Source organism: Tribolium castaneum, chromosome 1 (genome assembly GCF_031307605.1).
Source record: "Tribolium castaneum strain GA2 chromosome 1, icTriCast1.1, whole genome shotgun sequence".
Classification (NCBI taxonomy): Eukaryota; Metazoa; Arthropoda; class Insecta; order Coleoptera; family Tenebrionidae; genus Tribolium; species Tribolium castaneum.
In genome coordinates, this window is record NC_087394.1 from 30,223,866 (window position 1) to 30,247,761 (window position 23,896).

The 23,896-nt window shown below is 34.6% G+C and overlaps 8 protein-coding genes, 1 long non-coding RNA gene and 1 other non-coding gene across 26 annotated transcripts in view; 4 read left to right on the forward strand and 6 right to left on the reverse strand.

Annotated features, from left to right (window-relative positions):
* SPR (Sex peptide receptor) overlaps positions 1-2,346 on the forward strand; it is a 62,777-nt gene extending 60,431 nt beyond the window's left edge. For 10 of the 11 annotated variants that reach the window (XM_064359141.1, XM_008192618.3, XM_015977772.2 and 7 more), the window contains one exon: positions 1,262-2,346. In XM_064359141.1, the coding sequence (XP_064215211.1) occupies positions 1,262-1,852 (591 nt within the window). In that variant the 3' untranslated portion in view covers positions 1,853-2,346. 11 annotated transcript variants of the gene reach the window in all.
* Positions 1-5,010, reverse strand: part of LOC664162 (probable 26S proteasome complex subunit sem1) — a 68,739-nt gene extending 63,729 nt beyond the window's left edge. The window contains exon 1 of the transcript XR_010335669.1: positions 4,809-5,010. This is a non-coding gene — a transcript (probable 26S proteasome complex subunit sem1). The remainder of the gene's footprint in view (positions 1-4,808) is intronic.
* A 191-nt stretch (positions 5,011-5,201) lies between these two features.
* l(1)G0320 (lethal (1) G0320) lies at positions 5,202-6,825 on the reverse strand. The gene is made up of 5 exons (XM_970163.4): positions 6,613-6,825; positions 6,214-6,405; positions 5,832-6,155; positions 5,583-5,780; positions 5,202-5,532 (listed from the first exon to the last, which is right to left on the reverse strand). The coding sequence occupies exons 1-5, from the start codon at positions 6,674-6,676 to the stop codon at positions 5,447-5,449; spliced, it is 864 nt and encodes a 287-aa protein (XP_975256.1). The 5' UTR covers positions 6,677-6,825; the 3' UTR covers positions 5,202-5,446.
* A 51-nt stretch (positions 6,826-6,876) lies between these two features.
* hoip (hoi-polloi) lies at positions 6,877-7,510 on the forward strand. The gene is made up of 2 exons (XM_008192774.3): positions 6,877-7,031; positions 7,081-7,510. The coding sequence occupies exons 1-2, from the start codon at positions 7,029-7,031 to the stop codon at positions 7,459-7,461; spliced, it is 384 nt and encodes a 127-aa protein (XP_008190996.1). The 5' UTR covers positions 6,877-7,028; the 3' UTR covers positions 7,462-7,510.
* Alg1 (ALG1, chitobiosyldiphosphodolichol beta-mannosyltransferase) lies at positions 7,450-9,137 on the reverse strand. Its single transcript, XM_970149.4, has 4 exons — positions 8,404-9,137; positions 8,109-8,359; positions 7,772-8,063; positions 7,450-7,720 (listed from the first exon to the last, which is right to left on the reverse strand). The coding sequence occupies exons 1-4, from the start codon at positions 8,949-8,951 to the stop codon at positions 7,510-7,512; spliced, it is 1,302 nt and encodes a 433-aa protein (XP_975242.2). The 5' UTR covers positions 8,952-9,137; the 3' UTR covers positions 7,450-7,509.
* A 256-nt stretch (positions 9,138-9,393) lies between these two features.
* On the reverse strand, positions 9,394-13,985 carry LOC664126 (protein lifeguard 1). 4 transcript variants are annotated; one of them, XM_970141.4, is made up of 5 exons: positions 13,845-13,985; positions 13,753-13,795; positions 13,394-13,425; positions 13,081-13,281; positions 9,394-10,573 (listed from the first exon to the last, which is right to left on the reverse strand). In XM_970141.4, exons 3-5 carry the CDS (start codon positions 13,422-13,424, stop codon positions 9,867-9,869), a joined length of 939 nt encoding a protein of 312 aa, XP_975234.2. In that variant the 5' UTR covers position 13,425; positions 13,753-13,795; positions 13,845-13,985; the 3' UTR covers positions 9,394-9,866. The 4 variants fall into 4 exon arrangements, with proteins under 4 accessions (XP_975234.2, XP_008190993.2, XP_015833313.2 ...); XM_008192771.3 differs by having other exon boundaries at positions 13,051-13,281; XM_015977827.2 differs by having other exon boundaries at positions 13,051-13,281; positions 13,753-13,792; positions 13,845-13,981.
* Positions 10,933-11,462, forward strand: LOC135267269 (uncharacterized). The gene is made up of 2 exons (XR_010335670.1): positions 10,933-11,070; positions 11,121-11,462. It is a non-coding gene; the product is annotated as an uncharacterized LOC135267269 (long non-coding RNA).
* Positions 13,986-14,015: 30 nt separating the features above from the next.
* Positions 14,016-15,884, forward strand: Rab10. 2 transcript variants are annotated; one of them, XM_064359455.1, is made up of 5 exons: positions 14,016-14,155; positions 14,206-14,338; positions 14,531-14,730; positions 14,781-14,870; positions 14,920-15,884. In XM_064359455.1, the coding sequence occupies exons 2-5, from the start codon at positions 14,212-14,214 to the stop codon at positions 15,112-15,114; spliced, it is 612 nt and encodes a 203-aa protein (XP_064215525.1). In that variant the 5' UTR covers positions 14,016-14,155; positions 14,206-14,211; the 3' UTR covers positions 15,115-15,884. The 2 variants fall into 2 exon arrangements, with proteins under 2 accessions (XP_064215525.1, XP_015833317.1); XM_015977831.2 differs by having other exon boundaries at positions 14,018-14,155; positions 14,203-14,338.
* On the reverse strand, positions 15,811-17,317 carry LOC664108 (dynein axonemal assembly factor 11). The gene is made up of 4 exons (XM_970124.4): positions 17,179-17,317; positions 16,325-17,132; positions 16,050-16,280; positions 15,811-16,002 (listed from the first exon to the last, which is right to left on the reverse strand). The coding sequence occupies exons 1-4, from the start codon at positions 17,186-17,188 to the stop codon at positions 15,891-15,893; spliced, it is 1,161 nt and encodes a 386-aa protein (XP_975217.2). The 5' UTR covers positions 17,189-17,317; the 3' UTR covers positions 15,811-15,890.
* On the reverse strand, positions 17,260-23,791 carry LOC664100 (uncharacterized protein). 3 transcript variants are annotated; one of them, XM_008192770.3, is made up of 9 exons: positions 23,631-23,791; positions 21,366-21,613; positions 21,111-21,314; positions 20,842-21,057; positions 18,820-19,102; positions 18,636-18,771; positions 18,460-18,538; positions 18,265-18,315; positions 17,260-18,144 (listed from the first exon to the last, which is right to left on the reverse strand). In XM_008192770.3, exons 1-9 carry the CDS (start codon positions 23,692-23,694, stop codon positions 17,986-17,988), a joined length of 1,440 nt encoding a protein of 479 aa, XP_008190992.1. In that variant the 5' UTR covers positions 23,695-23,791; the 3' UTR covers positions 17,260-17,985. The 3 variants fall into 3 exon arrangements, 2 of the variants coding, with proteins under 2 accessions (XP_008190992.1, XP_975209.1); XR_010335642.1 differs by having other exon boundaries at positions 18,044-18,144; positions 18,265-18,340; XM_970116.5 differs by lacking the exon at positions 18,265-18,315.
* Between the last annotated feature and the right edge of the window lie 105 nt (positions 23,792-23,896).

The window sequence follows — 23,896 nt, forward strand, 5'->3', positions numbered from 1 at the left end:
CAAAATGTGATAAATTCACGTTCCATTAAACTTGACCGAATGCATAGAAATCATGTCTTTTACGGTCAGAATTGTGGTACGTGGATTTTCTTCGTTTGCAATAAAGCACGGTTTCATTGTTTTAAATGCGCTCCATCCCTCCTTGACGACAAGAGAAAAATAAAACTTTAATGAGTGGAAAAAAACACTGAAATAAAAAAGAGCTGTGCTCGCTTTAGGCCCATCAATACCAATCTAGTTTTTCATTGGGAGTATTTCAAAATCAAGTCGGATTAAGCGAGGTCAAAGCACTTTCTCGCACCTGTTGCATTAAACGTTATCAGCCAAGAAGTATGACCAGTTTCAGGATAAAAAATATAAATAAATAAGAAGTTTGTTCTGATAAAATTCATGCTCTAACAAGTTTAACATGCGAGCTGCGGGCGTGTCACACTGATAACAAACATTAATCATGAGAAAATATGTTCATGGTACATTTATTAGTCGCCTTCGTTTTTCAGCTACTATAAAACTCACTTCAACATAAAATTTACGAGCGGAACTGTTACCATCAGTAACTACATAATCGCTGGAATAATCCAAGATTGTGGAAATGTTGAACTCAACTTGCTCCATTGTGCTTGATTTTTTGCAAGGAGATGTCTTTAATTAAAGCTGGATTTGAATAGTAGTTTGTTTCAGTTTAAATGTTGAAGGGAAGATCGATACGATGCATTGTTGGTTGCGCCCATTTTTTGGTTCATTACTGGAAATGCTCGCGTTTGTAATTGAAATTTAATATGATTTAATTAAAAAAAAAGAATCAAAACAGCCCGCATGCATACGTTGTTCCGAGAATATTAAAGTAATAGAGAAACAAAACACAGATCTGATTTAATCAAAACAGGTGAAAAATTCTCCTCAAACAGCGAGAATATTTTTACATTTAATTGGAAACTGTCCATAACGTTTATATTTTTCTTTTTTCGTAGTTTTCGTAAGTCAAAACGATGAATAAGTGTAATGTTAACACAATAATTAATAAAAATGTTCTTCTCGAAAGAAATTACAACCGACATAAAAAGACACAAGTGCCGCCTTTATTTCGCCACCACTTTTAAGTGACTTGTTTCCTCCGTGCAACAATGCTCAAGTGACCAAATGTTTCCGAGCTATTTTAATTTGTTCCTCGATCTGACGTAGACAATAAGTTCCGCTTTAAGTTTACGATCAGAGCTAGAGTTACGACACCCCAATTTACCCCAACTGTTTCTTTTTACAGGTGGACGTGCTATGGAACAACCACACAACACATGTGTGCAAAAGAGAGCATGCACATTGGGTGAAGGAATACGTGACCGAGGATTTCTACTTCGTAACTTATTTCATGTTCAGGGTATTATTTGTGCATCTAATTCCTTGTGTAGCTCTCGTGATTTTGAATATCCTATTGTTTCGAGCACTGAAACAAGCGCAACAGCGAAGGGAGCAACTGCTTTCCAAAAAGAATCAAAAGAACGAATGCAAGAAGTTAAGAGACTCTAATTGCACCACTCTGATGCTGATAGTCGTAGTAACTGTGTTTCTTATTGTAGAGATTCCGCTAGTGGTGGTTACTTTGTTGCATATAATATCCAGCACGTTTATTGAGTTTCTGGACTACTATGTAGCGAATACGTTAATTCTTTTTACCAATTTTTTCATAATCTTAAGTTACCCGATAAATTTCGCTATTTATTGTGGCATGTCGCGACAATTTAGAGAGACTTTTAAGGAATTGTTTATACGGGGCGCCGTTACGACCAGAAATGGATCGTCTAGGTATTCGCTGGTCAATGGACCTCGAACTTGTACCAATGAAACTGTTTTGTAATTTTTAGGACAAACTCAATGTTGAAAAAAAGATTACGCTTAACGAGACTCATAATACTTTGTTTTTAATTTGTAAGAAGACTAAATACTTTGTAACAATTCGTATGCTTGTGTGTTGTAAAACGATACATTTGTTTATGGGGTTGTAAAATTTATGTGTTAAGCCCGACTTGAAAGACCTAGTTATTATATCATTTGTACATAATTTAATGTTGCGTGTGTCTACTCGATACTTCTAGGTTAAGTTTCAACCATTTTCTTTAACGTTTTACATTTGCCTCCAACATTTGTCAATGACTTTCAACATAAAGAGCCCTAACTTGAAAGTAGTTGACAATTAAATAAAATTTGTATTGTTTTTAACACTATAATCGAGACAAAATTGTAGTGTTGAAATGTAATCGAATGTAGATTTGTAACCTTACACCAGAGTTACATATGAACTGAAAAATGTATCATGAATGTTCAATATAATCCTTTAGAGTAAATACAAAACATGTTGAATGTTTATATCCAGAAATGTTGCCTTCCCTAACATATTATAAATAAATGTACCTACACCTAAAAGGCGATTTATTCATTTGAGTATCATTTCTTGTCTTTCGCAATTGGCCATTAAAATTTCAGCGAAATGGCGAGCAAATATTGATTATGAGAAGGATTCCCGGAAAGATGAGATTTAGTGCAAATTGGCATTTTAATTGGATTCTAGACACGCTTAACTTAAAGTTCGTCAATACAAAATATCAATTAGTAATTTATCACTCTCTAAAGCATTTATCATTTTTGGGAAAAAATGTATCCACTTTTTTATAGCGCACCCGGATGTTGCTCATTTATCATGATAAATTATTTGGCAAAGTTGGGTAAGTAAATCATATTTATAGTAAACAACTTTCTCAAGTCACATTCATTTTTAAACTGCCGAACTTCACTCTAATGAACTGAAAAATCCATAACAATGCAGTATTCATTACTCAGTCTTCCGTACATAATATACAAAACCAGTAAGTGAAGAAAAAAAACAAGATTCAGCTTCAAACAAAAAAAATTACCTACCTTAATCCACACCCATATCGGAGGCCGCATCATGTCGTCGTTCCACCGAGTTCAGTTAAAACGTGTTATTTATCCGAAGTTTTTTATTATGAAAACAACCTCGTTAAGGACACAAAATAAAAACACGCCTAACGAAGTTTTGCTTTCGTTCGTAATAAAAGTTCAAAGATCATTCTGTGGACCGATTAAACGCCCTTATTTTTACCACACACAAGAACACATCAGTGCTCATAGGGCTTTTCATTAAAAAAAACAATGATTTTTGCACACTTTTTAATTTTAACATAAAAATTAATTATAGACATCCGGTATTTGTATTTGTCTTAAATTGTTTATAGATCCGGCTTTGGGCTTTGCATTAAATAATTTCAGGTTTAAAGAGTTAATGTTTAAAAATATACAACACCTTAAATTCAAGTAATACCTGCTTTTTACTAAAAGGCAGATTCTACATAATAGTTGGTTCAACTTGCGTGAAAAGATGGGTAAACAACTTATTATCAATGTTTACTGATGCATTTGTATAAGCCCGGCGCATCCACCATTTTTACAAGTACATACCTATCTATTAATCTATCGATTAAAATGAAAACAATCCATATGTGTATTAGTGTCTTACGAAAAAATACTGTAAAAAGGTTTTCAAAAATATTTTCGACATTCCTTTTAGTTTTTTAGTTAAATTAAAAAAAAATTTAATGGCACCCCACTTCAGGGATTTTTTGGGTAAAAAATTATAAAAATAAATTCTGTTATTGTGGATATTGATGGATATCCGAAAAAGTGAAAAAATGAGTTACTATCTATTTCATATTAATGTGCCACCGCTTTTCAGCAAAAAGTCTTTAAACTAAGACGCTGAAAACAAATGTATTCGAAAATTAAATTAATATTAAAATCATGCGTTCAAATTCTAAAAAATGAAACTTTGATTTCAAAGACTTTTTTGGCTGTTCCGGTAAAGACTCTCTCTTAAAAGCTTACATAATATTTTACACACCTTTAATTTTTCAAGTTCAAAAAAATTCTATGTTTATTAGTCTTCTTTCGCTGAATGCTGATTCAGGCGGATTCCCAACCAAATTACATATAAGTGATTTGAATTCATAATCAGAAGGAGAAATTTTTTACTTATTATCACAATGCAGATAGCAGATAATTAATGGGAATGTCAGAGATCTTCGATTTTGAATGTTAATGTTTAATAATAGCTGATGCGATAATAGTTATTTATTTAATGAGTTTGAGTAATATCAAGTGATTTATCATTAACGAGGTGGAATAAATGAACCGATTTACACGAAAACGAGTTGAAAACAACATTTTAATTTCCGAATTAGACTCAACAAGGCTTAAAATTGGTTTAAATCTGTTAAAAAATACGTTTCGTATTGAGAATTGCCAAACAGTTGCCAAAACTTAGACTTCCTTAGGAGAAAAACTGTAAATGTTGACCGTGTCGAAAAATAAAAACACTTTTTTCACATGAAAAGACGTGAATTATTGATGACGCATGGTATTTTATAATATCTAACGCCCTATATTCGTTCATTGTAAATTAATTTTATTGTTTGTAGGCACTATTGCAATTCTTTTCAATCTGGTTATAAGAGTTATAATAGTATTAAGAAAAATTTAGCGCCGAGGTGCACATTACAATTTCGCTAAAATTTTCTAATAGTATGCAACCAACATTACGTGCGTGCATATTTTTGGATGTTACAGACTATCTTGAAACAATATCCCGACGATTTCAGAAATCAATATTTTGAAAGTTCTAACAGTGTAGACATAATTGGCATAACCAATAAATACTTAATATTCACAATAACTACAATAATGTGCCGCTTTCTAACGTTTTGAAGGGTTGCTTACATTAAAGAGTGCGTTAAACTTACCATTGATTTCCAACGGCTTTCCGTAATTTTAGAGAAAGTCCACTACTTCATTTCACATTTACACACTTTTAAATCACAATAAACAATAATAGTCACAACAATTTGGTCACAAACATGTCACAACAATCAAACTGACATTTGATAAAAAAGATCGAAAAACAATTGACAAAGACGCAGTTTGGTTACCACAGCCAACTACCCCAACACACTAACTTTTAAAAAAATTCTTTTGAATTTAATTAAAAAATGTAATTGTTAATGAAAATGAAATAGCATATGAATGTTGGTGGGAATGTCACTACATGCTGGGGGCTATCCACGTAACGTGAGCCTGTGCCCTTCCAGTAATGACCTTGGTTGTAACAAAAAGGGTAAGAAAAAAAACAGACGAGATAAAAAAGATGTTTCCGTTTATTTATTCAAATCGTTTTTCAAAACGATCATTCATTATTTACATAATTTAAGTCTATACCTATGTGAAAAATTCAACAATTAAAAAAAAATCACAACACAGGATACAAAATAATTATAAATAGGAGTCTATTTATATTATTCTTACAAGTTTTGTGTCCCTGTCAATGTACAAAATGAAATGTGAAAACAAACTGTGAAATGAACGCAAAAACTTTTGAAAACGACTATTCAGAACCAGTGGACCTTTTGACTTTGCGTTGTCTGGGACTCTGCTTAATTGATTTGGGAGACTTTTGTGATTTTTCTTTGTCTGTAAAAAAATAATTAAAAATGGTACAAACCCTAATCTCTAACACATACTCAAAGTGGCCAACGTTTGTTTTGGCAACCAGTCATAGTCCACATTATTTGGGTTACTTGTACCAGTCTCAACAGGCGCAGCTTTGCGAGTGATTCGTTTTTTACCAAAAGACAACAAAGTCTGCTGCCCAATAACCAAAAGAAGTACAACACCGGCGACAAGAAACACGTACAAGAAGAAAGTTTCTCCATCCAAACCTGGACAAAGAATTAATAAATAAAACACAAAACGAAAAACTGTTATTTTACCTTCTTCAAGCTCAATTATTTGTACAGTCTCGTTGTAAACGGCTTCTTGGAACGAATTCCCAGAAGCATCCCTGTAAGCGAGATTAATATTCAGGCCAAACGGCCTACCAGCGAAGGCCTCAGACGGGATGAAACTGTAGGCCAGCGTGGCTTCTTGCTCCGGCTGCACCACTTTGCTGTAGCCAATCGCTGAGAAATTCTGGATGTAGAAGTTGAAATCCATGGGATAACGGAACGACGCTTCCAGAGATTCCAGGACAAAATCCTCTTTGCCCTTGTTGCGGAAACCCACCAAAAATTCAACAGGAACCCCGGCAGGAAGTTCTATCACCAAACGCCCAAAATTAGCAAAATTCCCAACCAAAACCTTGAAATAAATCACCTAATTGTGAAGCGGTGGCGATCGGGCGAACAAACAGAAGCGTCGTATCAGCATCTGGCGACGCTGTTGTCTTTTCCGAATCCTCTTCGTCCTCCGCATCAGTCGGTGCCACCTCTTCAACATCTGCTTCTCCCTCAACCTCAACCTCGTCCTCTAGGGGGTCTTCCTCGGCATGTGCGACCATTTTAAGGCCTGGTGGGCAAAAAATAAAGCAAAGTCACATATGCTGACACACAAAACCAGCCTCTTGAACGAAAATCACTCAAATTCTTGCCCAAACTATTTTGTGACTACTTTTAGTATAAATTTGACCCAAAAGACTGCCACGTAAAATAGGACAAGTCAATGGACCCCCGTTATAAAATTCGGCAATTTAGCCAAAAAATGAGGCAAACTCACCATTATCAAGGGTGAAAATCACAGCAGGGAAAACCAGCAAGGAAATTAGGAAAAAGTACTTCATTTTTGTGTTGTTTTACTGAACTAATCTCACTAATATCATTCGGCGATGTGAAGCTAACCAAAGAAACTCTCACTACAAGTTCAACTTTTCCAGCCAGCGAGTAAGACGTGGAAGTTGCTTGTACACATGGCACCCCCTCTCTCGTGACGTCACGACTTGTCTCAAAACGTCAACAAGCGGGATCCCAACACCACGAAACCAAAAACCCTGCGTTTTCACCAAACGTTTGTCAACGTTTTTTGAGGTTAAAACGCTTGTTTTTACACGTGTTGTTGCGGCTCCTCCGTGAAGCGATAAATCGCCGAGAGGTTGTCTGAATTCAGTCTTTTAAGTGACCATAACTTGCAATAAAATGGTTCGTAATTGTTTTATAACAAAACGAGTCGATTAATTGTAGTTTACAGGTAGAGGAAGTGAACCCCAAAGCCTACCCTTTGGCCGAGGCCATCCTCACGACCAAAATCCTGAATCTCGTGCAACAGGCCATGAACTACAAGCAGCTCCGCAAGGGGGCTAACGAAGTCACCAAGACCCTGAACCGCGGTATTGCGGCTTTTATTGTGATGGCGGCTGACGCCGAACCTTTGGAGATTCTCCTGCATTTGCCACTGCTTTGCGAAGACAAGAACGTGCCGTATGTCTTCGTCCGTTCGAAACAGGCACTGGGGCGCGCTTGTGGCGTCTCAAGGTCGGTCATTGCTTGCAGTGTTACTATAAATGAGGGGTCGCAGCTGAAGCCACAAATTGAGGCCATTCAGCAGGAAATCGAGCGCTTGCTCGTTTAATGTACAATTTATTCATAGTTTAACTTTTCAATAAACGTTTTTTTCTAATTATTTGAAAATTGGTGATGCCACCAGTTCCCAATTTTCCTTCCATCGCAGGTTTTGGAATGATTGGAGTTCAGTCTTGAATTTTGACGCAGTGCGTTTTTGGTTCTCGTTGTTTGGAAAGTTTTCAAACCAATTTAACACGTGCCGGGATAAGTCTTCAGGGGACTTGAATATAAAACTGTTTTCTCCGTCTTTTACTAGTTCATTTAAGCTAAAATAACGTAATTTCGATAAGAAGGTGTTTATGCAAAAAATATTTTACCATTTAAAATCGAAGGCACAGACTGGTAAACCACAACCAAACATATCGACCACTTTCATGGGAAGGTCAAGACCACTAGAACTTGTGTGAAGAGAGACTCCCAAATCTGCTGAAGCTAAAATTTTTGGATAGTCTTCAGAATCTAACCAGGGGGTTATTATAGTAACGTAATCCCAAGTCAGTTTGGAAATTCTGTCAAGATAGTAATCTTTTAACGGCCCCTTTCCTGTTATCACACAAATCAATTTGGGCAAATTTCTTGCATTGCCTTCATGACACTGTTTTTCGTACTCTGTGAAATATCACTTGATAAAAAATGATACCAGTAATAATTTACCTTGTAAGGCTGTTAACAAAATGGAAAAATCCTCATCTTCAGTCCAACTAGTACTGGAAACTAGCAATCCCGGTCTCTCGCTTTTTAACTTAATGCCCTCTTCTGTTTTCTCGGTAAAAACCGTTGAGTTTTCGTGGGCGTCCAAGAATATTTTATGGTACTTTTTGCCGCACTCTAACAAAAATTTGTGTTTTTCTTCCAACTCAAGTGGTTTAAATATTAAAGGCGGCCTGTCGTATAAAGTTGTGGCTCTAAAAACCCAATTTACTTTGAGCATTTTAATTTCAAGTCTCACTTTATGTTCCAGTTTTTTTGCAAATCGTCTCTCATTGCTTTGGTGACGCAAAAATTATGACCAGCTCTGCGGCCCACAACAACTTCCACTTTTTTCGTAATTTTAACCAGAGGGTTTCGCTCCCCGACACTCAGGGCCATGATAGTGTGAGCATAGTTATGCCAATCTATCACAAATTTCGCATTTACAATTCGTGTGTACAACCAGCAGATTACCACTGCGGGAATTGCAGGCGGGTTTTGCATTATTAAAATATCTGATCTGGTCGTGATAAGAAGCAGAAATAGTAAATTAATCGCTTGCATAACTGTCTTAAATGCGTAATTGAGTAGCTTGATGGGAAGTTGGGGCACTGGGAGCAGATAGTGGTAGAAAATGAAGGGGTCTGTTTTGATGGAGTCAAGGGGCTCCGTTCCTCCGTAAGCAATCACGTCCACGCGGTGCCCCATCTCTGACAGGGACATGCAGTGGTACTGCATCCTGGGGCTACGCCCAAAGTCCCCTAAAACCACCACTTTCACACATTTCTGGTCACTCGTTTTAGCCATTTCTGCGATTTTTCTTATCAGGCAAAAATGTAAATTGGGTGTGACAAGTGAAATGTTTTTGAAAACACAAAATTACACCGAAAAGCGAAGCACAAACGGTGTATTTCCTGCACAGTTTTATTGTCAATAAATGTGGAATTTTAATGTTTATTTTTGAGAGTAAATAAATTTCCAGTCCATTTCTAACCCCACAGTAATGAATACGTCAAATCCGGGTTGTCATAAATCCGGTCAATACGAATTTTTTTTACATTTTTCAAAAAAAACGAGAAAATGATTTAAATAATCTCCTTGACCCTGGAAATACAATTTTAGAAGTAAAGCTGCGGCTAAACTTGTTTAAAATGCCTTATTAAAAAAATTAACTTCCTAAAACAAACAGCATTTAACAATAATTGCGGTAATTTTACCTTAAATTTGGGTTAAAAAAAGCAGAAATGTTAGAGCAATATTTCAGTGCATTTATTTTTTACAAGCATTACAGTAAAACGAGTAAACATCAAAAACTATAGTTATTTTCCTAATCTTTATACTTACATGTTATAAATATTACAAGTAACGAAGGAATTTTTTATTGTGATCAAGGTAATAGTAGTAATTCATCACATTCATAACACTTGGGTCGTTTGAGTAAGTATAGAAGCGTTCGTAATAGTGGTTTTACTACAGTTAACAATAATTAACCACTGGCTTTAATATCTAAAATCTACTTCCATTCTCCCTACCTCCCACTAATAGGATTGGTTTCTTAATCTGTACATTTATATCTAGCAAAATAAATAGTTATATTGCAATTTTTACGAAAATGATATTATTCAAAAAACAGTGGAGAATTTATTAATACTCTGTGTTAAACAAAACTCAATTCTTACCAACACAACAAATACAACAGTTGAAAAAATAAAACCTCTACTTCTAATCCCTTGAAGTACCAATAATTGATAAAATGTACATGAAAATGTTGATAACGTCGATGTACAAATTCAAAGCGGCGAAAACGTACTCTTCAGGTGAGATAGAATACTTGTGGTTGCCGCCCATCATAAGCTGCGTGTCGTAAACTAAATAAATCGAGAAAATCAAAGCCCCCAAAGATGCATAGACCAACTTTACAACTTTGGTGTGAACAAAAATGGTAACAATTCCGAAAATGAATAAGATCAGGACGGCAACAAAAAGTATCCCCCCACACATTGTAAAATCGTATTTCGTTTGGAAAGCAAACAAAGTGAGCCCGAGACAGACAGCGGCAGTTATGCCGACTGCCATCATGACTTCTTGCGACTCGTATGTTGACGAACATACTGCAAGCACGAAAGATTCAGCAAGCGTGAAAATGAAGAGGAAAATGTAATTCGTAGGCGCTTTTCTTCGTACTTCCCCGCAGCAAGCGAGTGCGATCATCGTAACAAAAATGATGACTAGAGAAATAATTAATAATTCGCCGTGGCTCTGGACAAACTTCCTCGTCGGTGTGTGGAATAAGAACCAGGCGATAAATGCGAGAGATATCGATAGCTGAACCATCAGAATTGAATAGACCTTACGGATGAATCCGCGCCGGATGCTTTTGTCCGAAAAGTCAAATCCTTTGACACTGGGGTCCTCGCCGCTATACATCCCTGAAACAAGTCGTTTAGTTGGCTTGCTTGGCAGCTTCTTATCACAATTGCCAAGAATTATAACTCACTGGTTCGAGTCTGATTAATACAAGATTTACACAATTAGATAAAAATAAATTATGATTAATAGGCTATTGACAAGTGTTTAGATGTTACTCGTAATTAGACACATAAGCACTAAAACAATGGCACTGATAACTCGGTCACGGTTCTCGAAAAGGATGCTTCGTTATCAAGACTTGATGTTATCTATTACAACAACAAAATGAGTGAAAAAAATTGTCAATATAAACCAACAATCTTAAACAAGGTACAGTTTCCGATAAAGTAGTCTTTCTTATAAAATGCTTATGGTAAATAAAAAAGTTCTAGTCCATTCGTTACAAAACTTGGCGTTTTCAAAGAAGAAGAAAAATGGATATTGGTATTTTAAGACATTCCAAGGTAACGTTTGCATTTTGAGAGCATCGTAAACGACGTGACGAATACTTAAAAATGTGGGTAAAATTTTACATTTGAAATAATTTACTCAAGAAATGAGTTTCAGCGATTGGACTTTAATAAAAATGAACCTACCAGTACATTTTTCCGGTAGGTTAAATGTTAAGTAACAATTATTGTATCTGATGAACCTGTTTTCCATTCAGAAGCGGATCCAGAAATTAATCTGGGGCCGGAGAGCTTCCAAAAATTATCCGAAAAATGTTCTGTATTTTTTAAAATAAAACCCTATATTTTGTGCATTTTTTGATATACACAATTGATAATTATGCTATTTTTTTACTTGTAGATTTTGCAATTTTCTGAAATAATACAACTTGCCACAACATTTTATTAAGTAATGATAATTTAATTATTAATTTATTAATAAATGTGCATTAAAAAAGTCTTCTAATGTTATTATTTAATTCATTGAATAACTTAAAAACGTAGATATTTTCTACCATTTAAAAATTTTCAAATGACTATTTGTTTTCAGATAAAAGAGATATTGAAACACTAAGCGCCACAAAAAATAAGTTTAAATGAAAAATATTCATAAAATTTTAACCCAAAAAATATATAAAACTTTAAGATAAAGAATAACAGCCCAATCAAATGCACCTTATCAAATTTACGGTTATAAAGTAAAGTTAAAGACACAAGTCAAAATTGCTATGACAAAACCTTATTAGCAACTAATAAGTAAATATTGCATTAAAAGAAAGGATTGTTGTAGCTTTCGAGTGTAGTTACCTTCAAGTAAAAACTACCTTATAGCAAATTTTAAAATAGAGATTTACGTTTTAAAGACACCTTTATACTTACTTAATGGTTTAAGTCATTGAAGTCAAATATAATATTTATTTACCGCCACATTACTATTATAATTCTTTCGTTATACTAATTTAAATAAGCTTAAAAGTAGTAACAATAGAAATAAATTGGTTAAAAACCGTCTTTGCAACCTAAGCTTACACTTTAGGACTTAAAAGGTTAATTGGGATTTTAATTTTTTTCTACTTATAGCCCATAAAACGTAAATTGGTAATTTTCTTTCAACAAGTATTTAAGAATTATATCTCTTTGAAAAAAGTTCAAACAATTTTTTGTCATGACAACTTTTAACCTGTTTAACTTCCTAAAAATTATTTATTTTTTCACGTGCATGAATGCTATTAAATTCTTGGCAAATTGTACTGAAATTGTACAGTCTTACACATGCGTTGTAATTAGTGTCAATCTTACAATCTATTATTTCAAACATTAGTAAAATCCAACGCTCATGCAATACTTTCTATAATCCATAAATTATCACTGTGCGACAAAGATAATCAAGTGAATAACAAAAGTGTTTGTTCTGAATAGAATACAAAAAATGATAAGCATGAATCCATCCGGAAAAATAATAATTAAAAACTGTAAAAAAATAAAAAACTAAATACACTTTCCTGTTTCATTAGAAAAATTTCTCACAAAAATCATGAATTTTGCGGCACAGTGTCATAATGGAATAATTTTCAACACACAGGCGCACAAGCATTCGCAGCAATACAAAAATAAACAATTTCGAGAACTAATCAACCAACACCACCCCTCTACACAATCAATTATTTCTTAAGTTGCAAAACTTTGTAACTAACGTTGACTTTATTGAACGATTTGGCTTATTAGGGCAGACGTAATAACACTTTATTGTCTCACACACACAAAAAAAATTCGAAATTTAAACAAGTTCAGAAAAACTGTTAATTTGCAACTTGTACGTAATATGGCTCCCAAATATTTTGGAAAAGTGAAAAACCTAACGCAACGGTTACCACATGAATGATTTCCAAAAAGATTTTTGAATCTTCGATTCCCTTTAATGAATAATTAGTTCTGTAAAGTTAGTCACAAGAGCACAGAAAACATTAACGAAAGTTTGGTATACCGTTAGATTAGAACAAAAGCATTGGGCAAAGCAAAGTAACCCTCAGAACTGAAAGATAACGAACCAGTGTGATTATTAAAGGGTGCAGCTTCACCTTGTTGCGGTGCCGAATCATATGGGTTTCCATAGGGTGGTTGTGGTGGTGGGGGATTGAAACCAGGTTGTCCTGGGTATCCTCCTGGAGCACCGGGATAACCTGGCGGCGGGGCACCCGGGTATCCTGACGGAGGCGCCCCGGGATAACCGCCTGGGTACGGTTGCTGTGGTGGAGGGCCACCATAATATCCTTGATTTCCTATTTAATAGCACAAGATATAAAGTGTAGTTAACGTAAATAAAACAAAACGCCATAATCACCCACAATTAAGATAAGTCTATAGTTGTTTTTAATAGGCTGGCTACATTACCTTGTGGATATGGTCCACTGTTCCAAGACATGCTGTAATAGAAAAAAACAGTTTACAAGAATGAAACTTGGCGAACGTGAAGAAAACGTTAACAATCGGCTAAGTTCTGAATTTCATTTCATTTCCGAAAAGCTACCACTCGTAAATACATGACTCATCAATGTATAAAAATCAATATTAAAAATGTTAGACGCATTAAGTAAAATTCCCTCAACGACTAGAGCCAGACCAAGATTAACCTTTTTAATTGCGAAATAAAGTTGATTTTCAATATTTACAAGACATACGCCCGTGTAAACCACAACAAGCAGTGATGAAAGTAGGTGTAAATAATATGGGTCAAATCACAAAACACATACCTGCTGTTGTCGGCAATTAATCACTTCCGCCACAGGAAAACTGCTAAATGAATTGATTAAGTAATTATTTGGAACAATACCGCATTACTCACTCTTATCGCTATTCTGGAAAATGGAAAAGGCAACAAAATTATCTGGAATTTTCTGACATTTGACATCAGGAGAAAATTTACTGCGCTGCCATTGGCTACTTTAATCGACATGCGCACACGTTTTTTGGGCGTTTGTGGCAAAAAATAAATTTGGGGCACAAATTTATGGCTTTTATTCGTAAACAAACGTAGACTAATCAATCAAAGTTCGAGGAAATCACGTAAAACTTATCGCTCCGCAAAAAAACGTACAATTTGGTATATTTGTGCATCGATGTTGGCCGCCCTGGCCTGGTGTTTTTATTGTTTTGGTAGGTTGAACTGTTGAACGTCAAAAAATTAATTATAATTTTGCTAGTAGAAAGAAATGGCCAAAAAAACATATGATTTGCTATTTAAATTGCTTTTAATCGGCGATTCTGGCGTGGGGAAAACGTGCATACTCTTCCGGTTTTCCGATGATGCGTTCACGACGACTTTTATATCAACTATAGGTAAGTTAACCTTTGCTCTGACCCTATTTGTTGTTCTTTAATTCATGGTCCATTTCATACAAAAAAGAACGCTTGAATTGGTCCAGAGATCGCTTCTTTGTGTTGCAATAGCTTCCGTTTTTCCTTGGTGTATTTTTATCTGCACGGGGTGAGGTCTTTGCAGGCGCCAAATTTAAATATCCCGTTTTTTAGGTATAGATTTTAAAATAAAGACAGTCGAGCTAAGGGGGAAAAAGATTAAGCTGCAAATATGGGACACAGCTGGACAGGAAAGGTTCCACACAATTACAACTTCATACTATCGAGGTGCCATGGGAATAATGCTAGTTTACGATATTACGAATGAAAAAAGTTTTGAAAATATAGTGAAATGGTTAAGGAACATAGACGAGGTCAGGGGCCAATTGTTGAGTTTTAGTGTTCTTACGATTGAAAATTGCAGCATGCCAATGAAGACGTCGAAAAAATGATCCTTGGTAACAAATGTGATATGTCTGATAAGAGGACAGTGAGCAAAGAACGGGGAGAGACTGTAAATACAACGTTACCCAAATTTATTGTTTGTTTATGGGGTTTTTCAGATCGCACGTGAGCATGGCATCAGATTTATGGAAACCTCAGCAAAAGCTAACATAAACATAGATAAAGCTTTTAATGACCTTGCAGAGGCCATTTTAGATAAAACGGCTGGCAGAGAGCCAGGTGATCACGTGGATAGGGTACTGGTAGATAGAAAACAGCAGTCAAACACCTCCAGGTCTTGCTGTAATAACTAGTTTTAAACATTTGAACTTCTCAATTATGCATAAAAACTGATTTCAAATAAAATTCACTGAACAAGATTTTTTACCGATCATTTTCATTACAGAAGTCAGTTCATTGTGCTGTTGTATGTGTCATAAACCAAAAATCTGAGTGTAGCTGTAGTTGAGACAATTCTACAAAGCAATATACTGCTGAAAGCTTCTGATTTTTGGTTTCATATTTTCAAAATCATCCAACTGGAATTACAGAGGCACAACTTTCATTATTTCATAAATGTGCTTTACTTATTACATGGTAAATGTCGAAATACAAATTATTTTTTAATATATTTAATATAAGCCAATTGCTTTAACATTATCCAGTGTGATGTAGAATATAAAATGTACTTTAAAACTGTTAAATCATTTCACGTTTTTACTTTGCTCACATAGTCATGAACAATTTTATTAAGTCTCAAGTTCATGTTGTTATTTTTGCTTTCAACACTATATTTGACAATGGACATTAAATTTGAACAGAACGACCTAGAGGAAAACTACGTTAGTGTTAGACTAAGTTGACAATTTAAGTTTCTATTAGAAGAATTATTTAAGTTACAGTTCTCTCAAATATTAGCCATTAATTCTCTGGTCCTCCTGTACATTAGTATATGTGTGTCTGTGCTTATACCTTGATTTATCTATGTGTTTATTTGTTAGAAAGTTCAGTTATTGTAGAATTCGCAACGATTTATTTACGTGTATAAAAATAAGCTTTTGCAGAAATAAACATAATAACTTGACCACGTTTATCCATACTCCAAAGGCGGCACTTCTGGGTGCTCTGAACACTTTTTGTTATAATTCTCCACAATTTTGCTAAAATCCATTTCATTGTATTCTGGCACTTCCAAAACTTCCCTAACAAACGTTCGGTTATTTCACATGGGGGTACAATTCACACTTACTTTTTTCTTTCTTTCGGGGGCGATGTTTTCTTCACTGTTTTTCGTTTTAATGGTTTGTAGTTAGCTTTAGGTAATTCCAGCACCAAATGCCCGGTGGTTTGTGACCTTTTTGCCGTACTCTTATCAGTAAGGATTTCCTCCGGAAAAACGATTTGAAACACTTTTCCCTTAATTAAAATTCTTGCGTAGATTGGTTGCAAGTCAATTTCAATTAAGTTCGTATCCAAATACCTACAAAGCATTGCAAATGTGGAAAAAATCACTCACTAACGTACTTGTAAACGGCGAGATCAAGGACAAACTTTTCCGGGTTTTCATCGTTAAATTTAAACTCTAGTTTAGCTTGGTTCATATTGAGAGGTCTCCCTTCTTTGGTAAATAACCGGACTTGTTTCTTCTCCGTTATTTCGTCTTTGTCAAGTCCCTTTGACTTTCGAGTTCTGCGCGAGATCTCCACTCTTGTCTCTGGACAATTTTCGCTCGTACTTTTCCAAAATTCTTCATCGTCAATTGTTGGGTCATACCCGTCCTCAATTCTCTTCTTCTGTTCTTTTCGAAACAAAAAATAACGCTCCTGTTCTCCTTTTATCTTGTCTTCAATTAAAACAATATTCTGCTTGGCTTTTATCTTCTCGCTTTTTGTTATTACGGTCCCGTCTAAAGTGATCAATTGAGGAAGTTTGGCGATTACGTATTGGCGATATCCTTCGTAATCACAACACGGATTTCCGGTTAAGTACAAGTGTTTCAAGTGAACGTTGTTTTGTAGCGAGCAGACACTTTCCAAATCTCCGATAAAGTTTAACGTCAAGTCGAGTTTTTCGAGAAATTCGCAACGCTCCAAATTTTCGATTTTTTCAATGTTGTTTATTGCCAAGTTCAAGTATTCGAGTTTCTTCAGTTTGTTCAGATTTTCAATTTTCGGGATTAAGTTCGCTTGGAGGTACAATATCTGAATATCCTTGCACCAATTATTGATGTTTTCGATCCGCTCAACGTCTTCCTGGTGAAGGGACAACTCCTCCAAGGTCCCTATTATCCCTTCGTTGTGTTCGGCCTTTTTTCTAATTAATTCTTCTGTGACTATATTTGTGTTATTTTCACCGAAATGTGTTAATAGTGTACTTACTTTTCACCATTTCCTTGTCAGTTTTTACAGTGACATCGGGAAAATTTCCATAGGCACGTCGTATTGATCAAACAAGTAATGTACATTAACACATCATTTATTTCAAAATATACATATTTAAAACATAATGAAATAAAATACATAACAACATATAAACTTTATGGATATAATTATGTACTACTCTTGTTATCGCACTCAACGAATTAAAGTTTTGATTTAGGGAATCATGGTTATTTGAATGATTAACAGAACAACACTAAAATGAGTTAAAGTTCTACAGCGGTCAAGCTTTATGTTGCATTGCACTATTTTACGTTTGATATAGAATCCTGCAGTTTAGTTCCTCTAATTTCAGCTTTACACAACTCAAGATTGCATATTAAAATAAAAAATCTTTGGTATACAAATACATTTATCATAAAAATGCTACGAATCTCATAAATTCTACAATTCCTGTGTGATTCATTCCGCACAATGAATAATTTCAACAAAATATGCTACACCTATTATTAGAAACACAAATAAATAAGATACATTTAAATAAAGGTGAATTACATTATTTACACTTATCAACCAACCCCAGCAACTGCAAAACTTTGGAATTTTATACGAAATTAAAAACATTTTATTTACATGTACTCATAAGTACAAGTGTAGTGATATTTGCTTGTAAATATCTAGAAACACTAATGATATTAGACGCGCTCAAAAACTCCATGAAAACTCGCTCAAAAATAAAAACACGTTTGGTATTTCAAAAAATAAAATTCATGGAGTGTCCTTAATACTTATTCGAAAACTAAGCATTTATAAAGCGAAAAGACCTTTCTCGTCCTTTGCTGACGTATTCCTTGCACTGGTACTATTGGTACTGCCTGTGACAGTGGGCAGCTGCTCAGCGGCTGCCGCTCTCTCGGCCAAAAACCGCTCAAATTCGCTGCTGGTCACCGACTCTTCTCCACCTGTCTGCACGTAGCGGGAAATACTTTATTATGAGAACTTTGAAATAATACTAATAATAATAATTGAAAACCGAAATAGTACTGAGAATTAATTGTCTAAACTACACAAAAGCAAAGCACTTACTGTTTGGCCAAGCCACTGTGCCATCTCGTCAAACTCAAGGTCTGGCGGAGTCTGTAGTAGTAACACATAAAGCTTACTAAGCGAGTTACATGGAAATAAAATCACAGAAAAGTGTAGATGCAACCAATAAACGAAACACAGTGATAGTTGCATTTACAATCATGCCCCATTTATCTTAATCAGTGTGAGACTTACTGCGTGTTTTCCTTGAGTCACTGAGCTCAGCCCTCCCGCGATTTGGTCCGGCTCCAGATTGTCCTTATACGTACTGCCACTGAAAAATTGCCTTGAAATTGCAACTATCCAACCAACAATTTTTACGGGCACGTAAATATTTACTCCATAATTTTATGATTCATGGGAAAAAATACCTGCTTTTAGAATTTTCATAAGAAACGTTTCTCGATTGGGCAAACATGTCGAATTCGTCGTCGCCTTTCCCGGAAGCGTTTTTGGCTGTCACAGATTCGATTGAAGACAACTGAGTTGAGGCACTGGCTCCAGTACCTTCAAATCACCGGTTAACAAAAAATATTAACACCAAATGAAACCGACTTAATTTGCTAAGCTGTTCAGGCAAGTCATCGCCAAAGTCTATAAGACTGTCTTCTGATTGTAGGGGAGGTTTATTGGTGGGTGGAATGGCTTTAGCTAAGACTGCCGAGGCCGACTGTTTTCCTGTAGTGTCTCTGTTTTTCTCCCAGCGACTATATCGTAAAAATAAATTGTTTAAATCGTCGTTAATGCGTAACAATTCCGCAGTCAGTTCGTCGTTGGACAGTTTGCTGATTAGATCCACCAACCTCTCCTGCATACTCTGACAAGTCACGTGCAACTCCTGAAAGAAACAGGACATGCAGCTGTGATCTATCTTAATTTTTTTCTTAAATTGTGAGCCATTTACATTGTTTTTGAACCAAATAGTCGGAATTTCCTTACTCAAGTCAATTAGCTTCTATTTGAGTCAGAAATCAAAACAAGGCGATTTTTTTTAATGTACCTAAGATAAACATCAATCAAAATAAAGTAAATAATTTTGTTTATTCTTTAATTAGGTTTAACTGCACCGGGGTGCTTAAAATATAAGCTCTGCTTAAGACTGCACTGTAAATAAGTGCAACATAAAATTGTCTAAAGGTTAGTTTAAACTAAACCGTACCCTGGGTGCCGCTTAAATGGAGCTTAACATAAAAAAAGCAATTTAAATGCACAATTTGAAAACGGATCGATAAAAAATTTCGTATTCTTGATTTGTTGTATAATTAAAATAATTAGATTACTTCAAAAACATTGTAACGAAATAAAATTCAATACACCTTCGGTAAAGTAAAAGCTTTCTGGTTCTTGCTGTTGCTTAAAAGTTGAGAATACTTTGGTAGTAATAGTGAAGCAATAGTATAGCCAAAAGTAGAGATGAAGGCGGAAAAGAACCTAGATTGAATGGATTGGAAGCATGGATGATGAAGATGAGATAAAGACAGAAAATTATTGGGAAATTTCTGCAGTGAAATAATAATAATTATCGTGCTAAATTATAAAACTTTAATCATTTAATGGTTTTTATTTTTATTTAATAACACTGTTGAACACAAAAGCAAGATTTATCAATTAAGTAAATAAAAGTCCATAGCAACACTGAACGGATTTTTAAATTTAACTCAACCGTATATCTAATTCCAAACACTTTTTCATCACTTTGAATTCTTCCAATTAGCTCGAATTCTTTTCTTCTTTTCGAATTTTAAATAATATTTAGTAGCTTTTTTAATGTTGTAACTTTGAAACTGGTGTGCACTTTGGTCGCCTATCACACTATTTTTCTAATTTTTTTTAATTGAAATGATGGAATGGTGTTTTTTTTTTCTTTATGGTATGAAATTATTACATTTGTATCTCCGTCTACACCCTAAATATAGACTTTTTGTTAGTACATTATAATATCTAAACAAGAAAGTTTGCACATCAAGCTCTTTTTCTGGCTTCAGTCATCCCCTGCAGCAATTTTTTTTGTAACATTGACTCAAAGTTAAAACAAAGCAACTATGTACTCACTAAATTGAATTTTTATTCTTGTTAGCAGAAATAAAAAACGCAACATTTTCACGTAGTATTTGTAAACTATTCACAACTAATTGTCAGGCCTTTGACGGATTAAATTAACCGTTAATTTCGTTAATAAATAATAATAAATTAGCTAGTATTTTGTAATGAAATCGTTAAAATTTAAAGGCAAATTCCAAGATTTGCGATTTTAACAGAAGTAAAATTTTAACAGCCCATTACGAAAGTTACAGTCTGTCAGTAAATTTCGTATTCTGTCACGGTGTAGCTCGATTTATTTAAACTCCACTTTTATCTGTAAGCCTAGCTTTGTTAAGCGTTACCCATAAGCAGCACCGGTGCAGTTAGGCTTCATTAACGTACATGATATACATGCCAATGATTGAATGCACGTTTGAGCCACTTATTTCAAAAAATTTCGCCGAAGAAAGTGCAAAAATCGCCGAAGTAGGTTGAAATTTCGTTATTTTAACCGATTTTCAACAATTTGGGCAAAAATTTGAAGAAACTACCAACTTGAAGCAACTCCAGCTCGTCGGGTTGTTCATTTCCCGGCTTCATTTCGCTCAGCATCTCCCCCAAGACGTTCATATTACTCTGCACGACGTCGAGTTCCGACTGCAACTTGGCCCTTTGTTCGGGACTTAGCGACCCGCTGGGACTAGGAAGATGAGGAGTCGGTGACGAATGTTGAGGGATCGGTGCTTCGACTGGAACTTCAGTTTCCACACTCTGAAAGTATTTCAAATAGCCCCCTTGTTACATAATTATTTACCCCAATTTACCCTTTGAGGGGTATGAATAGGCGCCATTGAGTCCAAATCAGTAGCCGGAAATTCGATGCCCTTTGCTAGAAGATCTTGATAGACACAAACGACTCCGGACATTTCCGGTTGATTTCTAAACGCGTCTGCCCAAGATTGAATTAGACTTAGAACTTTTTCTTGGACAGCTGTAGGCGGGTCGTTTTTAGGGCCGATCAATTTTACCTAAGAGCGTTTAATTGATTTTAATTATTTTCGTAATGGTTTAAAAGTTACCAATTCTGTCACAAAGTCCTTGTTGCAAATTAAAACGTGGAACCTTTTTCCGCAATTTTTTACACAAGTTTCTAAAACGGTCAAGGTGTACATCACCACTGTGTAGTTTTTTCCAGCGTTCTGAGTGAGACGCTTCCTTATGGCTTTGACGGCATCTCGAGGGCCGTCTTCTGTCTCGTTCACCAAATCACATATTTCCATGTTAAGGCTCCAGTTTTCCGAAGCCAACGTTCCATCTGTGGCTTGTTCTACAAAATCAAGCCAAAATAACTGCATTGTTCTGGTCCAATAAATTTACAATTTGTGTGCTTATATTAATCTTTTTTTATCGAAAAGCTAATGTGATTTATACAAAGGGCTTGTAAAAATGACAATTTTCTTCTAAATATAATACACCACTTTATAACATGTTTTTTTTGCCAAACTTTCTTTTTACTTTTGAAATAAATTACTCAAATTCGTCAGAAATTTAGAATACACAAACGATTAGAATTTAATTACTGTTTTTTTACGTGTGACGTTACTATCGCTGCTATTTTAGTCTGTATGTTATATTGTACTGGAAACTCTTGTGTCAAGAAGATCCATTTAATATTTCTAGAATTTCTGAAAAAAATTTATAATCCGATACATTCTAAAGCCCACAAAAATAAAAATAAAATTTGACAATTTCAGAAAGTAATTTAAAAATGTGAACATGGAATCAATGGAAACTTAGACATTTTATAAAATATAAGAAAACATTTTTTGGAAAATTAAAGATTTAATCCGACGTTTTCGCCTTTATAAATTTGTGTTGCAAAGAAAAAATTACTGTTACAAATTTTGTGTTAACGTGTATTTTTTTAACCGTACTGTACATTTTCTCAACTAAACTTATCACTTGAAAGCAATATTTATGCAAGGCGGTTTAGAACAGTATTATTAACTTTGAAGTAATCTTTAAAGTAAACTATTCAACACGCAAATTTAAAATCGATGAAGTCACTTAGCCTTGTATTGTGCTCTCAGTTTACTACCTATATTGGACTTGTAAGATCAAGCGAGTGGTGTCGTAATACTCATTAACAATTTTTCCTTCATTGCATATTAGTCTAAATTAAAAACTAAAAATGGCAATGGAGTTTTTTTCCTCCAAATATACAAAATTGTGAAAATCCACCTACAAACCGACTCATAACTGTAATACATGTAACACATGCCTCGCCCATACAGTTGCATGCTATTGCAACATTTTACGTACAAATTAACTTTACTATTAATTTTGTAGTACAATTTAATTTACCAAATGACTAGGTTCACATCCATTTTAATAATTAAATCTAATCACTTAAATAAATGTGGTGCACGCTGCAGTAATCACAATTAATTATAATAATTGTAAAGAAAAGTTTTGGAGAGGACGTTGTTTTTTGTTAGCCAAACATTTTAAAATTTTATCTGAAAAAAATATGTCTGGTTCATTACTTAAATATTTACCAATGTCTCACAACACATTGTTGAATGATTGTTTATGGACTTATTATTACTATGTTATTGGTCATTTTCGAAAATTCTTGTTGCTCTATTTTACACTTGAATTATTCATGTAAATAGGCGATAGAAAAGAATTTATATTGTTATTTTTATTCTAAGGTGATTAAGAACGCGCAAAAATAGTTCCAATTAATTAACTGATCTGAATTAGCATAAATACATATGTATATTTATTTTAAAGCAACGATGAAAAATATTTCAACTACGTTTTGCCCATAAAATTATCAAAGAATGTGGGTACTACAGCGGTATTATTCCTAACTGTTGTGACATACATAAGAGATTATTGTACCGATAACGCAAAGTATTTTTTTAATAATAGGTTTAAATAGACAAATTTCCATAGGACCCCGTGAAGAAAGCATAAAACGTCTCAGTTGATAGCCTATGTAGAGTAGTATAAGTCACACCTATTGGTAAATAATTATAAACAAATTTGGTACGAAATAAAAACCACGCTGTAGTTGTGACAAACAAAATGTAAATGCAAAAACCTACACCTACACAGACAGCGATGACGAAGTACCTTAGAATTATTACCAGAAACAGTAATTAAACAGTCTGATGAATAGATATAGGTGAATCAGCCAACAAAAGTGATAAACAATGTAATCTAAACAATAAAATACAGTGCCAGCACCGGTTTCTAGTTCTATTTACGTTTTATTAAATCGATTTTAACAACGGAAAAAAATTAAATGAAATCCGGCAATGCCAAGCGGGACTCACCAATTCGCGATCCTACGGGCGTCGAAAAGGGATTTCCTCCTAATGCAGTTCCAAAAAAAGACATTTTTTATTTCTAAATTAAATTTCACGATTGCACTTTCTTGTTGTCACTTGACTTCTGTCACTGTCACTTGTCAAAACAAGAAAACACTGCGGCGCTTGCGCAATACTTCCGCTCCTAAATCTAAAATTTTCCGACGAAAATAACAATTTTATTTCAAACAAATAAACTGCATGACGCGCTTGTTGGTGTGTTAGTCACTGTT